Source organism: Poecilia reticulata, linkage group LG15 (genome assembly GCF_000633615.1).
Source record: "Poecilia reticulata strain Guanapo linkage group LG15, Guppy_female_1.0+MT, whole genome shotgun sequence".
NCBI lineage: Eukaryota > Metazoa > Chordata > Actinopteri > Cyprinodontiformes > Poeciliidae > Poecilia > Poecilia reticulata.
This window is the reverse complement of record NC_024345.1, coordinates 18,469,308-18,486,193: the sequence shown is the minus strand read 5'-3', so window position 1 is coordinate 18,486,193 and position 16,886 is coordinate 18,469,308. Positions and strand designations below refer to the sequence as shown.

The 16,886-nt window shown below is 37.0% G+C and overlaps 1 protein-coding gene across 1 annotated transcript in view; it reads left to right on the top strand.

The window, feature by feature from the left end:
- The window catches only part of khdrbs2 (KH domain containing, RNA binding, signal transduction associated 2), an 84,194-nt gene that overhangs the window by 41,528 nt on the left and 25,780 nt on the right, over positions 1-16,886 (top strand). Inside the window, 2 exon segments of the mRNA XM_008429838.2 lie at positions 9,752-9,882; positions 12,048-12,231. Coding sequence (XP_008428060.2) covers positions 9,752-9,882; positions 12,048-12,231 — 315 coding nt within the window.

Below are 16,886 nucleotides of genomic sequence, written 5' to 3'. Positions count from 1 at the left end.
GTACTCTTGCTGAGTCTAAGCTGTAAATATTAATCAAGCTTTGCAAATGTGACAAGCCTAATAGAGGAGTTGTACTGGATGAATCTACTTTATGGGGTTCACGCTTCTTCCTGTACTGAGCCAGCGCTCTGTATGCAAACTGGGCCAGCAGGATGATGATGCTGCAACAGCACTGAGCTAAAGCAAATACAAATTACTTAACACCGAGTGCCACAAAACAAATTAGTAAAGGATTATAACCTATTTCCAAAGAGGTTAGGGGGCCGTATAGTATAGATTAAAACAGAATGAAGTGATTTGCAAGCGATTTAAACCTTCTATTTAATTATAAAAGTGCTAAAACAACATGATGTTAAAAGCTAAAGCTTTTGGAGCACACACAACGGCTAGTAATTTTTTAAAACATTCTAGATCACACATTAAGTTATTTAAAGAAGTTTTCACAAGTTTTTTTTTTCACATTTGGAATATCTTGCATATTTTTTGATTACTTAACTTTATTTTTGTAGTTTTTAATTCTGTTAATTGTGTGTGTGTGTGTACCATGTTTTTACATCCTTGTGGGGACCTCTGTCTACATTGTGAGGTTGTGGGGGCCACTGCTTCTTGTGGGGACAAATCCTGGTCCCTATGAGGGGAAATGCTGTTTTTGGGTTCGATATTAGGTTTGGGACTAAGGTGTGAATTGAGTTTTGGTTAGGGTTAGGCTGTATAAATGAATGGAAGTCAATAGAAAGTTCCCGCAACTATGTTTGTGTGCATGTGTCCTACAGATGTTTTTTTTAATTGTTTTAGAAAGACTCTCAAAAATAATATGTATAACAATATATTAGCTCCACCAACCCCTCGTTTGCCCCTGTTCTGAGGCGCGTTTGAGAAAAACTCTTTGCTGCATTTTGCTGCAGTCTTTTTGAGTGTGAAAGAGACATTTCACACCTTGCCTCCCTCCATATAGCAGAGCATTCCACTCCACATTGTTCAGCCATTTTTGTAGTTTGAGCAGCAAAATGGAATGCTCTGGTGGTGCTGTGGTGGCAAAGGTGTAAAGCACAACCCATGACCCCAACATGGCCGTCACAGGTTCGAGTCCTGGTCTGATGACCTTTGCTGCATGTCTTCCCACGCTCTCTTTACCAACTTTCTTGTCTGACCACTCTCAAATAAAGGTCACTAGAGTGAATAAAACCTTTGAAAAAAATGGAACGCTCTACAATTTTCTACCGGCAGAGAGAAACCTTTTATTCCCAAGTTTATGTCAATAAACATCCAGCATGTTCAAGCCAGGGTCTGACCCAGAGCAGGAGAAGCAAGATGACGAACCTGCACAACCACACATTAAAATGAATGCATGCAATGGAGTTAATACTGTATTTAGACACTTACCATTAAAACCATCTATATATGAAGTATGGTTTACCTATGGAGTCCATGTATGTCATACATTTTAAAATATTAATGCACTTGTCCACCAGCAATTTTGGCATAACTTAACTTGGACTACAAAATGATCGAGGAACAAAATGGTTCACAAAATGATTAGTTGAAAGTCATGACCTTATTTAGCAGTTCTACAGCAAATATGGTGACATAATAGACAAGAAAACATTATAAACCAGTGTTTCTCAACCTTTTTCAGGCCAGCGCCCCCTTAGCCTTTATCCAGGTCCCTCACCGCCCCCCACTTTTGTTTTTCAGTGAAAAAACAAAAGTTCCAGGTCCTTTTAATGCCACACAAATATGAGACAGAAACATGGATCATATCTTTATATAGATCTGTCTAATGAATTATCAGATTAATAGTTTTACTGGACAGAAATTACAAAGAACAAATCTGGTTCTTAATCAAATCCTATTGAGTCAAATTGAAAGTGTCATGGAGTCATCAGCCTCATGACATTAACACTGACATGAAAATTAATATTGAAGAAATAAATATATCTAATCTAATTAAAAACATAAATAAGTGATAAGTTATTTACTGTTATGGTCTGTAAGATATATTTATTCTCAGTACTAGATGTGGTCTCAACAAACCCATGGCACTTCAACAATATTATTTTACATTTTATCTGGAAATAGTGTCTGTTTATTCTTGCCATACAGTCCTATGTATTAATTATTGCTCGAAAGGTCTTGTGATACCAGTTTATTCCTCTGTATTTACTTTAGTTTTCTTGTTTATTCTTGTTCTTCATTCATTTCCATTTAGTTTCCTTTGATTAGTATTATCCTCTCTTGGTTTATTGCTATGTCCACTTTAGTTTTTTTCCTGTTGCTAGATTTATTTTTTCGTTTATTGACGCACCACCAGTAATCTTCACTCATCACCTGCTGCGCCACCTAATCGTCATGTGTTTCACATCATGTGTTGATTATTCACTGTTCAGCGTCGGATTCTCTGTTTTTATGTCATAATTCACATCTAGTTCGTCGCTCCGTTTTATGTCTCACTTCTCCTGTTCAGAGTTTTGCGCGATGTGCGCGGCGTTTTTTTTTTTCTTCTTCTTTTTTAACCCCCTATGGTGCGCAGCGGTCAGGAAGCATATCGATGGGGAAAAGGCAGACTGACACAAACCTTTTAAAACAACAGAAACAATTTCGGTATTCTGATTATTGAAATTTAAAAGTGCTGTGRYACCGTTGTTCTATCACCCCCGTTTCATACCGGACCACTTACAGCACCGGTGTTAACGCTATAAAATGAACGCTCTCTATCGTGGTATCACCCATGGAGGGATTTCTTTATTTAAATGGGTTCATTTTTCAGAGGGATACAAAGTCAGGGTACCGTGATTTTAGTAATTACATGTTTATAAGAGCGATTTTCTGTTGTCCTTCCATGGAAGCGGGCAGTTTTCAAACAGAAATAAAACACTTTTTAATATAAGTTGCTGCTTTGACATGATCACAGAACTGCCAAAACATATGTAGCTTTCATAAATACCAGACAAAGTGAATCACTGCAATGTCATCAGCCGGTGTAACGCTGAACTGATGCGGTGAAGCTACCAGTAGCAGGAGCGGAGCTGCGCCAAAAGCTAACAAACACTGAAGATATAATAGATATAATAGAAGAAGAGCTTCTATTATATAGAAGAAGAGCTGCCATCGATACAGTTGCAGTCAAGCATGATTTAATGTTACACAATACAATTTTACAAAGTTGCTCAAAGTCTAAACTGGTACTGTTGTGCATATAAGGTGTAAAGTTTACCTTCGACCAAATGCCCCCCAAAGGAATCCCAGCGCCCCCCTTTTGTAAAATTTTACACCAGCGCCCCTTACCGTCCTCTGGACGCCCCCTGGGGGGCGGTACCGCCCATGTTGAGAACCGCTATTATAGACAATAGAGAAAAATAAAACATAAGCCAAAAAGAATATGAATATATCCACGTAGCACCGGGAGAGAGTAAATAAAACATTTTTGCTCTCCTAGAAACTCAAAGTACACAAAAAGATGCATTTATGTGCTAAAAAAGTGGATCTGATATGTGCTATTTAAAGTTTATTCTCTGAGCTGCAACGGCCCAGAGTAAAGACTTTAGAACTTGGATAATGTGCTCTATTTTCTTGGTTTTAGTGAGAACATTACAGCAGTGATGATGAAGATTGAAGACATGCCCTCCAGCACAAAAGCGCTCTTACATACCAGGATCATGACACCAGTGGTGCATGATCCATCTGTAACCAACACCATAAGTAGGTTTTTGCAACAATAAAGTTGCAAAAGTCTTGAAAGAGTTTTTGATTTTTGCGTTTACTCATTGTGAAACGGCTTCTGTGTGATACCTCTGTACTGATAAACCATCTAAAAACCATCAATTCATTACCATTGGTTGTGATAGGGCTGGACAATGTAAAAAACGCATCACAATACGAGGGTTTAATATCAGTCGCTATTCCTAATTATTGATTAGTTTTGTTTTAAATATCTGAAATACCGCCATTACCTTTCCTCTTTCATCCACAGTTTCTTCTTGAGCTGTTCTGCTCCATTTCTCCTTTCACTCCTCGCCTTTTTTTATTATTATTATTTATAAGGTATTTATGAGGTGAAACATGAAACTGCTTCTGTGCCACTTACTCAACAGGTTGTTGCTTAGCTGGCTGTGAGAGGTTGTGCGGCTATAGCCTTGCATCTGCCTATGTCTCTCACAAGGCTGTGCGGTTCAGCGAAATTATTGAACATTTTATCAGACGGCATTCTATTGCTATTGATCAAGTGTCTATTGTTATATATGTTGTACATACAGCATGTATATAAATATAGACAATATTTTAATTGACATATATCTTGGATTTCTGTTTGTTTTTACATATTTTTGTATGATAGCTAGTTTGTTGTTTCATTCTACCTTACTCTACATAATTTAATTTATTGCCTTATTTATTATTTCCTTATTCCCATTCCTTGAGGTGTTACTGACATCTGGTGTAAATTTCATATCAATAAAATAATATTTTTTTCCTAATAATTATACTAACAAAAAAAAATATATTTGATCTGTTACTATGTTAAAATAAAAAAGAACATTGGATCAGTGAACCCAAGATGTTTAGCTTACTATTGTTTGAACTCCTGACTGATCTTCAAATCAGGTTTTATTTTAAGATTTACATAATTATTTATTGAAATAACCTGTGCAGTTTCATGTTGTCTGGAATCAAAACATTCATTGGAAATGGTACGTGCTTGAATATAAAAAAAACCCTTTGCAACACCCCTCCCTCTCAAAGCCGCCATGCTCACAATTTAAATTTTACTTTAGTAGCCAATTTGATTCCTGCTGTGCCTTGTGCTGTAATACTGTCATCCTCCTGTCCTAGTAAAAAGAAGGGAATTTATTTATTTTTGTGGAATAAAAATGCAAATGTGTTTTGTCAGTCTGAGGATAATAAAAAAGAATACTGCAGGCAGAGCTTCTTCTCTTTATTGCTGCAGTTTGGAAAAAGATGAGATGTTGTTCTTTTAGATATCGCAGCCATGTGTTTTAATTAGAATATAAGCAGAATGGACAATAAGGGAAAACATATCCACATCCATGAGAGTAAACAGCCTTGTATCCTTTGTGAAGAGTTTTAGAAACTGATATTGTTGCCATACAGGAGACAATACTGTAGTTGTAATTGATAATTTATAAAATGCCTTATCCTTCATTTTGTAAAGCTTATTCAAAGGTAAAGCACTGATTGATAGGGGGGGAAAAATCATGTTGGTTTCATATTGGCTGTTGAGGTGTTTGGTGTTTGAGTCAAGTCTCCAAATATTTAGTTAGATTAGAGCAGTGTACACCTAGATTTAACAAGCAGCCTCTCTATGTGCCAACTAAACCTAAAAATAAAGACATTGTACCTTCTGTTACATGGATCTTGCCTTAGGGATCTTATGGATTGGCAACTGAACTCACACAATGCAACACAACGGGCACCTGTCAGTATCTATAGTGACAGATGTTTCCCGCCTCCAGTGAAGAATGAAATCACTGTCCTGCTGTTTTGCTTTCTTATTGACATTCTATGCATTAAAAGCCGTGCTGTAAAAGCCAAGCCGTCACGTTATTTCTAAGCAGAAGTCGCACATAGGTGAAAATCACGTGCATAAAGCTGCATCTCGAACACACAGAATGACAGCTTAACTGCTTCTGGCGGGTAAGGATCCACAGCTGAGTCCAGATACTATTACATGCTTAAAAGACACAGGGGCTTTTTGTCACTGTCCATGCTGCTGCTTAGGAATACCTTGAGAGCTTTACTTTTACAGCAGAGCTCTTAATGCATAGAATGTCTATAAGAAAGAAAAACTGCAGGACAGTAATTTCATTCATATATATAAATCCACTTCAGAGTTTATTTTCAGGATTAGAAAGACATACAAACGCAGATGGAAGCGCAAATACCCCCATAAATATTTTGCAAAGTGTGAGGTAGTAGTGAGGAGGAACAGGCTATCCTGCATGTAGATGGGTGGCCCTGCTGCTTTAATCTCAGCCCAAATGGCAGCAGACTAAGGGTAGCACAAATGCCTGAGGAATTGTTATCAGAGCCTCACCAAATAAAATATATATAATTTAGTTGATGCATAATTTGGTTCAGGGCTGGCTTCTCATTAAAAGCCAGCCTGATTAGTTATCTAGTATGAAAAGGTGTGCACTGGACCCTTTTTCTGATTTAATGGAATTTAAAATATTAGGACGCAAAATTGTTAAAGCTAGTTAAAAAATAAAATCATTCAATAATTTGCTCTTTTTCCTCCTCACCTAAAGCGGCTAACATTCTCAAACATTTTTAGATTTTGAACATGTATGTGACTGTATTTCACACATTTTAAAATTTTTCCAACAAATGCAATGTGGTGAGGACGCATTGCTCCTTAAGGGGTTCAAACCCCGGTCGCCGTAAGAAGAAATGGTTTTTTGGATTAAGTTTAGGACGAGGGTATGAGTTGAGTTTAGGTTAGGATGAGGCACTGATAATTGTTAGGCTTACGGTAAGTATCAATATTAGATTATAGAAATTTATGAAAAATGAATGGTCCCTCTGAAGGTAGAAAGACATGCTGTGTTTGCGTGTGTGTGGATCTATGTGTGAAGCGTCTGGCTTTTGATGAGAAAAAAAATATTGCACAATTTCTTCTGCTACCACAAGGAAAATGTGTGAAACCAATGAGAAATGGTTCATACATTTGCAAGAGGCGTCTTCTGTTCTTCTGAGCAAGTGATGACAATTGACTGGATCGTGGTTCCCTTAAGCAGGTCAAAGAAATCAAGAAAAACAGTAAATGTTGCCTGAATTTCTTCTCAAACTTGATTCCTTCCATTTGCACCTCCACCTCACATACAGACTACTCTTCCTTGCCACCCTCTACCTTTTGCTCTCATCCTCACTCCCATCTGCCTTAGATCCATTCTGATAAAAATAAATAAATAAATAAAAACAGTTGTGGCACCTTTTAAAGTCTATGAATTTATTGCTCATTGAAGATTTGTGTGAAGGAGAGTCAAACATTTGCTTCAGTGGTTTCAGACTGATAGAGGTAGTGTTAAGGTACAGAGGATATCTGTTTGGTTACCATAGCAAAAACAACGGAGTTTGCGCCACTTGAATGACATCCATGTTAACTGTTTTGCAAAAGGGTAAGGGAAACATGTCAATCCAATGAAAAAGGGTGAACACATTTGCAAGAGGTGTCTTCTGATCCGCTGAGAAAGTGACGATGAAAACTGAGTGGATCCCAGTTTCTTTAAGCAGGTCAAAGCAATCAAGAAAAGCTGCAAAGAAATGTATGTGAAACAAGTAAAGCTGTGTAATAGACCTAGATCCAGGGCTACCAGGTATGACCACCCTTCTTCTGCTGACCTTGTAAAGTCTAACTTTAGCTTCATGAACAGCGGTGAGGCCGTTCAAGGTCATGCATGGTCAGAATTAATCACAGAGAGCAAACAGTCATCCCTGAGAAGGCTCCGATTGGGGGTTATCTCTGTGCACTCATTCTAGCACCTCTGTCAACAGTCAGTTTTGACGAGCCCTGGCTGCTTTGTTGTCCTTTGTATGAGCTGCCAGCTTCCCTATTAAGAGCTCCGCTGTTCCCTTTCAAGAAAAGCAAATCGACAAATGCAGCCCTAGTGGTTCATTAATAAAAGGAGCACATGTGCAGCTTGTTAAAGGTTTTGGAACCCTAACAAAAATATTTTTTTCTTTTGTCAATTACACATTGATGTGAAAGATGTTCTAGGTCTGTTTATATGTTTACTATATACTAAAAACCATTGTTTTGATACTACTGTAGCTACATGTCAATGTCAATTTCAATATTTCTTTGGGCTTTGGTTTGATAGATCTTTACCTGTTTCAGCTCACTGTACAAGTCTGAACATTTGTGTGATTTAGTTAGAAATATTTGACATTTTGCTGCATGAGTGCTAAAGGCTTTTAAAAAGAGTTGAAAGGTAGATATTTAAAGTCAGTGAAGAAAGCAACTCGGCTTTTATTTTATTTTATGTCTGATGTTGAAAGCTGAGACGTATTTTTTTATCAAACAGAAGTGATTAATAGATAACAAAATTACTTCTGATCTGAAAATTTAAATCAAAACTAGACGTACCGTTTATTTCCACCACTCTTGTGAAGTGTGATTGACTAGAAATTAGAATAATTATCAGTGTTGTCACTTTCCATGCCAACAGGTCAAATACACAAAAGCAAACAAAGGCTTACTGATATATCTGTCAAAAATATAGGAATAAAAGACAAGGCAGCAAAGCAAATCTTTTAATATTTCAGAGAAATAAGCCTATTAGTATGTCAGAGATGACAAGATAATGGATACTTGTTTGTTCCTCTGTCTGCTCTGTAATGATCCATATTAGAAGATGAGCTGAGAGAAATAATTCAAAGGACAAAATATTTTTGAAAAATGCCTGAAAGTGTAAAGTACAAACTATTAGATTTGTTAAGGTCATCCTAGGTTAAAGTGCTTTATTTCATTTGTACATTTAGTCGTGTTACAACCACAAACTTCAATTTTGTGTGACAGACCATCACAAAGTCATGTGTTAATTATGATGTGGATAGAAAATGAGAACATAAATCTCAAGAGTGTACATGCATTTCCCCTTTTGTCTGAAACCTCCAAATAAAATCCAGAGTCTACATTGCTTTTCCTGTATATATTTTAATCTCAGTATAAATGAAGGTGCTCTGTAAAGACCCCCAAGGTTTGCTAGACTAGAGAACATATGTCGTATGTGACAACAACCAACAAACATCAAAAGTCAGAGTACTGTATTTAAGAATTATGGTATAAAACAATATTATAAGCCCTGAACATCAGGAGTCCTGTTTAAATCATCATCTAAACATGGAATGTGCCTAACCCATTGCAAATCTAAAAAAAAAAAAAACAACCACAAAAAACATGGCTGTTCACCCAGACTTACAGAACAAGAAAGGAGAATATCAATCAAAGCAGATGCTAATAGTGCCATGCTAACAATCATCTAATTGTCCAGACCTAAATCTGAGGATATTTGTTTGGGCTTGAAAATTAAATTCCTGTTCAGAGATACTCTCCATCTGATCTGACTGATCATAAGCTATTATTCAAAGAAGAATGAGAAAAACTTTCCTTCCTTCAATATACAAAGCTGGTAAAGACATGCCATAAAGGCGTGTTGCTTTGACTGAGTAAAAGATTGCTCTCCAAAGGAATGACTCAGGGAATGGTCTAAAACATATGCGTAAAACACTTTTTTGGGGGGATTTCAGTTTTTCTTCTTTAAATTGAAACCCATGTATCATTTTCCTTCCACTTCACAAGTATAAACTACTTCATGCTGGTCTATCACATAAAATTCCAATAGCTTGTGATGAAGTCTGGCACTGTAAAAAGGAGGAAATATGGAAGAGACAAAGAGGCAGAACTACTCTAAGACACTTTTTTCTGTCTCCATGCATGGCAAAACTTTTGAGTTTTGCAAACTGTTGATGATTTTTTAAAATTAATTTTACTGCAGTCATTTAAACCCTAGGCCTTCTGAGGAATATTAATTATGCTTAATGTGTGTGTCAAGAGCAATAACTACCTACTACAAAAGACAGCATGCCTCATCAACTATTTAATGCCTAACCACAGCGTGGTTTTCCTGTGTGTCAAGATAATTTTCTTTTGATGCTGGTAAAGCCATCTGTTGCAGTCAGAAAACAAGTGTCCTTTCCTTTGGTATGTAAGACATGGTTCCTTTTGCTTCCACAGGACTACAATGACGAGATCAGGCAAGAGCAGCTGAGAGAGTTATCCTTGCTGAACGGATCAGAGGAGTCGAGCAGAGGGAGGAGCACACAGGGGAGGAGCCTAAGGCCAACGACAACAACAGCATCCACAATGTAAGGCGGCAACTTAGATTGAACGGAAATAAATCTTTGAATAAAGCTGATGAGTGTTATATGTGAAATCTGTAGTCTACAATCACTATTATGGTACGTAAAACACAGATAAAAGTCCTCTGGTATGTGTCTGGACTTAATTCAGAATGTAAATTGCTGTAAATAGACATTCAAAGAATCGATTAGAAGAAAACGCAGCCATCAAGTCCATCAGATGTGATCAATTTTAACCTACTGTTGCATCAGGTCACATTCTAATCATTTACAAAATCTGGCTTTTTACCATAAACACAGAGGAAAAGATTACGCTCAGCGCTTCACTGTAACTGTAACTTGAACTTGGGCCACATCAAGTCAGAGGAACTAGTTGGTAAAATTACAATATTACTTTAAACCTAAATCTAAATCATTTTGGGCTCAACTATATATATATTGTCAATATCAAGTTACACCTTTAGTTGTGTTTGTAGATGTCTTCTTATTAAGACTGCAGAGCAGCAGGTCACTTTTCTTTTTCAATGTTTTTCCCACGTGTCAAAATTTCCTTTTGCTTTCAGGGGACAGAGAATAGTTCGCATTGTCTTGCCTGCTGCAAGCAACTGTAGGATGTGGAGAGACAATACATTTTTATTGTCCTGTAAGTTGCATGGATATGTAAATACGAGCATATTCTTTCCCTAAATGTGTGCATACTTGCTCATGTAAATAAAATTGCAAGAGAGCTTGGCAGCACAATTTCAGAAGCAGAATTTCCTTTGCTGCTCCATAAATATAGCTGTTTTCTAGAACACCTTCAAAAACAGGTCTTGAGTTTAAATTAGATTTATATTAAGTGAAGAGAAAGCGGGGAGACACATGGCTGTTCAGACCCACAGAAGGCATATGAATATTTGTTAATCCTCTGACATTTATCAGCCGTAATGCGGCACGCTGTAAAATTCAATGCTCTTATGGATATTCTGGAGCTCAGCAGGATGTTGTGAACGAGGTACATTTCAATAACAAAACACGAAGTGTCCACCTTCATGGTGAATTTTCAGATTAATTGGTTCTGTAGATTTTCTTTCCCGCATTTCAATTCAATTTCCACCGAGTTTCCTCGAGGGAGTTAGAGTTAAGTATTAAAAAAAAGGCTTTTTTTTTTTCCCATTAAAAATTTTTTTTAAATACCTTAATCATTCACGGTAGACAGAAATCTCTTCTCTTCCATGTATCCAGAGTTTGGGGATCTAAGCGGCACCAGAAAAAAAAAAAGCATTTGATTGACTTCACCATATATTCAGCTACCTGCACGAAACACCTTTAAAGCAATTTGTCCGTAATCCACCTGAGCCGTGGCAGTCCCTCAGGAGAACGCGGGTACATTGTGCCATGACAGCATGGCCTGATTCAAGCAGTAGCTAAATCCAGCACAACCATGGGTTGCTCCCGATTCAAAAAAACATCCCCACCACTTCCCTACCATGATTTTCTCCTCATACTGTAACGATAAGCAATTTTTCAAAGCTCCATGAAAAATATGCCACCAGAAATTCTGCTTTAGAGTATTTGTATTTTAGCTCCGAGTGCGCTGCTACGTAGCGGAGGATGTGCCAGAGGGAAGGAAGGTGCTCTATCCCACCTACGGGAGAACGTTAAAAAGTGAGTTAACAATGCTGCATCCTTATCGGTGCAGCAGTGTCTCTGTGGAGCAGTTGCCGGACAGTCACACTGTTATTAAAGAAACAATATGGCCTAAATTCCTCTTGATTGCCCCGGTCCTCTGGCCTGTCTGCTGGCGCATGCAGTAATGCTGTTTATACCTGTGTGCCTGCAGCCTGAGGCAGGTGTTCTTGTACAAACAAAAAGGTACTGCTCTGTCTTACTGAAAAAATGGAGTTTCTCAGTCATATTTTGTGTAAGTAAAAGCAAAATAAATATACTTAAGAGTTCTTTGATGATTGTAAAATTTACCTCAGTAGTTTTTTTTCCCCCAGTTTATTTTACCTAGAGTTAAGAATGTTACAATCAGGCTACGCGTATGCCAAGATAAGAGATTTATTTCTGTCTTAATTCTGCTTTCTTGCAAAAATAACTCCACCTTTGACAACAACAACAAAAAAAATGCTGTGAGGCAAGATTCTGAGCCTATGTTTTTTTGTGTGTGTGCTTGTTTGTTTGTGCAGGGGCCACGGAGGTGCAAGCAGAAGAGCAGCAACACCACGAGGGACAGCCGCAGCCACACACAGCAAACTTCCCAAAACCGCTCTGACGAGGGACTTGCAAGCTTCAAGGGCCAGGGGGGCAGCAGCAAACGCCGGATACCGGCCCCCACTGTTAGCAGTCACACATGAAGCATATGATGACTATGTAAGTCCAATCCTCTTTACTCAAATGCAGAAAGTCTCTGTGGTGGAAATTTGACTCAATCAGAAATGCTCTAATCCACTTCGATGTGCTCTGAATGAGTGTGGCTTTTTATGAATGCGCATGCTACGATGTGAATTTGCCAAAAAAAATTATAGCAATAAGAAATTATCCCTTATTTTAGTTAACATATTTTACTGTGTAAATTGCATACTCCAAAATTATTGTGGATAATCCAAAAGATGCACATAAATTTATTTGCAGCAGAAAAAGTCTGAAGTTCCAAGGATCCCAACTCAGACGTTGATGTATGAATGCATGGTTGTTGCAAACTAATTGTGGGAGCTGGCCTTTACACACACACACACACACACACACACACACACACACACACACACACACACACACACACACACACACACACACACATGCACACACACCACTTTCAACTAAAATGTGATTCAGCTTTGCAAAACTGAAAGCACTGAACTAAGCTGAAGTTTACTCCATAAACCACAAGTTTTGCTCATAGTACCAATCTTTGATCATGCTATGTATACTGCATGGGATAAATAAGATAAGAACTATTCTGTGATACCACATTAGGACTTTTTGAACCTTGAAAAGGGAAATGAAATGTTTTGGAAATTTGCTAATATGCATTCCAGTAAGACATTGGCTACAATGTGAAAAACATATTACTGATTCTAGTTCGCCTTTCGTAAACTTTCAGATCATACAGTCATTAAGAGTTTGGATAGTAAATGATTAGTGGAATAGAAGAAGTGTCTAATGCTTATAAAACTATAATCCTATATGTTACATGTTAGGAGCATCTAATAATATGGCATTTATTTACTACCAAGTCCCAGATCTAAATTACCATATAGGTCAGTTGTCAATATTTAATATTGTGACATTCCTAAAATAATGGCCGAAGTTGTTTTTTATAAAAGTGATTTTGGCAGAAAGAAAAAGACCTAGGCCATTATCTTACAAAGTTGACAATAATCTGTAATTATATTTGAGTACATCCCAAAGCTTTAATACAAAACTCATAGGAGATAAGACAATAAATGCTCCAATCTCTTTCAAAGTGAGTGAGCCTGATTTAGAGAGCATGATTGATGTTTTAACATTCTGCAATCAACTTTAAACCAATTTATTTAGAAACATCTTAAAAGCGACCAGTTTGACTTACCATACAGCAAACAAAGCAAATCATTGCAAGAGCCAAAATGAGAACAATAGTTAAAAACTAATGCACAAAAAATTATCTTTGTTAAAATCTTTGTTTTCATACATTTAGTTATTTGTGGTTCTCCTAATTGGAGCACGGTTTAAATCTTTTTACTTTATTTGACCTGTACCTAAACTTTAATCAGAGAAACAATAGCAAAAGAAAGGATCATTTAAAATAAACCACACACAATTTTGTTTTCCTTGCTACACATTGGATGCTATCAGAATCCAGCAAAAATAGTAACATTGCATTTGAGTGCTTTGCATCCAAACAAGAAGAAGATTCAAACTCATTTATCAGAAATAAACAATAACACCAGAATGATGAAAATGTGCAGAAGCATAAGGCACTGGTGTGTTAGTGCAATACAAAAAAAGTATAATAAATCGTATTTCAAACAAACAGCTACAGGAATGTTGCAGAACTGAGTTAGAATAACACATCAATCAATACAAACAAACAGCATGAACAAATAAAAAGAGATATGGGAAATATTGTTCGAAAAGGGACTAACAAGACACATCAATCAATTTTCTTTACTTGCTTCATCTCATTCAACAGCTGGAGGGCTGATGCTTACGTCAGCCATCAATGAGAGGAGGACAGTGTACCGCCTAAACAAGTTGCTGACACACAAAAAAAAGTCATTTAGAGTTGCCAGTTAACCTTAACGTAGATGTTTTAGACAGAGGAAAGGAGCCGGAGTACTGCTGAAAAAAATGCACCACACACAAAAAGAACCAACTGAAATCATTCTGGTTTTTAAATTCTAAGTACAATTATATTAAAGGGGGGGGATTTATGTGAAGTTGACTTTTTAAAACTGTATATCATGTTATTACCTTGTTAAAAACAGTGCTTTGGTTATTTTATGCAACAGGGTGCATTTACATATGTGCTGTTCAAAATGATTATTCAATAAGAGTCCCTTATTAATGAAGGGAAATTAAAAACATGCCTAAAAGGCCTGAAAGAACTTTGTGTGAAACAAAATCCCCTTCTATTTCTTACTGTTTAGATCAAAGTAACATGTTTCTCAGTATGTCAATGTACATGGGCAGAAAAGACGTTGTGTGGCTGCAACCTAACAGAAGTCAAGTGAGTCGTCACATGCATTGAAAAAACTGTTTCAAATGAGAGCGAAGAAAAAGCTATTTATGACTGAGTACAAAGTAGCAGATTCTGACTAAATCAAGAAAACAATGAAGGTATTTGCTATGAACTTCAGATACACCAGTGCATCTTTAAGAGTTACAGCTTTGCATAGCATCTGTAACTTGACTTTCAAGCACCTTTTCACAAGACATGCATTTTGTATTTGCATTTACTTTGTCTGAGCTATTTTTCCCAGTGCCTGATAGAAGGGAGGGAAACTATGTTGGTCTCCAGAGTGTAAACCTAAATATTCACAGCTAGGATACATCTGTTTAGCAAATGAAATTTACAAAACAGCAGTATTGTTCTTTAGGAATTAAATAAGCATATTGGTTAGAAGAATAAATCCTATACATTGTGGAAGGCACCACTAAAGGTCTCCCAAAGGTAGCAGTATGTGCAAGAAGACACAAATCCATGAAGCCCTCAGCGGTAAATAGTTGCACCACTAAAATGCAAAAAGAAAGATCCTCTAGTTAAAGCGCCTTTTGGTGCCTTTATTAGCTGTCTGCAAAATCTCTCACATTACTTAAAATAGTTCTGGGTTTCCATGTTGAAAAATTATGCAAGGGCCAAAGCTGAAAACAAGCTTGTCCTGAGATCTGAGGGATCTTTCAAGGTCATTTTACAAAGAGTACACCAGAAGTAAGCTCCAAGTTTCATCCAGATGAAAAAAGGCAACACTTTTACCAGTCTATTTCCTCAGCGCTTTCCTGCAAAGGAAAAAAAAAAACCAGAAAGAACCCATGTGTGCAGGCAGTTGAAGATTGGGCTGTCTGCATGGGGAAATGCACAAGCGTAGACTCATTACCAAACCAAATTGAGTTCGTATGCAGAGCCTGTGTATTTCTGAGGAGCGAAAAAGCGAAGCATTTCTTCTCTTTGTAATTGGAGGTCGGGAAGGAGGCTGGAAGCAGGGAAACGAGGGGATTAAAGAAAGATGAGTTTGTCCTGAACATTCCCTTCTCTCATATCTCACTTTGCTGTTTTTTTTTTTTTTTTACTACATTAAATAATTACATTTGAGCGTGCTTCAAGATTGTAACAGGACCTTTTTTAACAAAGACCTGATTTAGCTTAATTTTTTATTCACTAAAGTTATTGAATCCTGCAATGCGTAACTTTAGCATGGTTTCCCTTTTTCACCCAGTGGTTTGCTTTAGGAAAATATTATGTGCATGAGCATTATGTAGTTTCTCTAGAGGATATTCACTGGTGGATTTTTGTCAAATTGTCAATCTGCCTTATAAAAGGTGATACTCAGGAAAAGTCTGAAACTGTTCCTAATTGAGTGCGTTATTGATTTAAAACTCTGAAAGAAAATTTTAGGAAGCTGGCTGTTATCATGTATCAGTGTTTGCGCTCTGGAGTTTGTGATCTCAGTGTTTTCCTTTTAATATCCTGCCACAAATCCGACTTTACTGGATCCTTTACAGCAATACTTTGTTTACTCCGTTCCTCCTGGAGCGCAGCACTTTGTGCGAAATGATTCTTGTAGTTTCTTTTTTGCCCTCGACTAATCCCCGGGAGACTATAAAACCAGCTGAGAATTGATCCCACTAAGCACCGTCTGTGTAGTCAGAAATTAATATAGCTTATTCTTCTGAGCCACCATTCATTTCCAGTGCTGTGAAAACCACACATTGCTCAAATTTACTTTAAGACAACATGTTTTATGGTTACAATGTGCTATTGCTTTCTGCTGTTTTTTTTTTTTGTCAACTCCGTATAATCTACTCTGCTGTTGTTTTCAATAAGGCAATGATTTTCTTTAATAGATATTCTAAGAAAAACACAACAATTTAGAGTGGAATTACTCTCGAACTGAAAAATATGCATTTGACATTATATTTACAAACACTCTTTCTGTGCTGCTTCTCTGATTCCCTGCATCTAATTCAACATTTCATGATTTTTTTTTCACTAATCCATCTATAAAATGTGATTTTCTATTGCAAACGCATATCTGATTTATCTTAACGTAATTATAGAAATGTCATGTCCTTGTTTTGCAGTGCTACAATTTGAAAATTGTGTGGTTCTCTTAAAAGCTTATAGGCAGCCAGTCTTACCTGCAGTACTTAACTCTCTTCATGACTTCATTTGGTATAAATCCAGATGAGCTTCTCCCAGTGGATTAAGCTAATGGCTAGCCCAAAAGCAAACTTCTTTAGGCAGGACATAGTGCAGCACCACTTATCTTCTGGAGTTTAATGTGTCATTTTGTTTCACATTCACAAGAAGCTTTTATATATATATA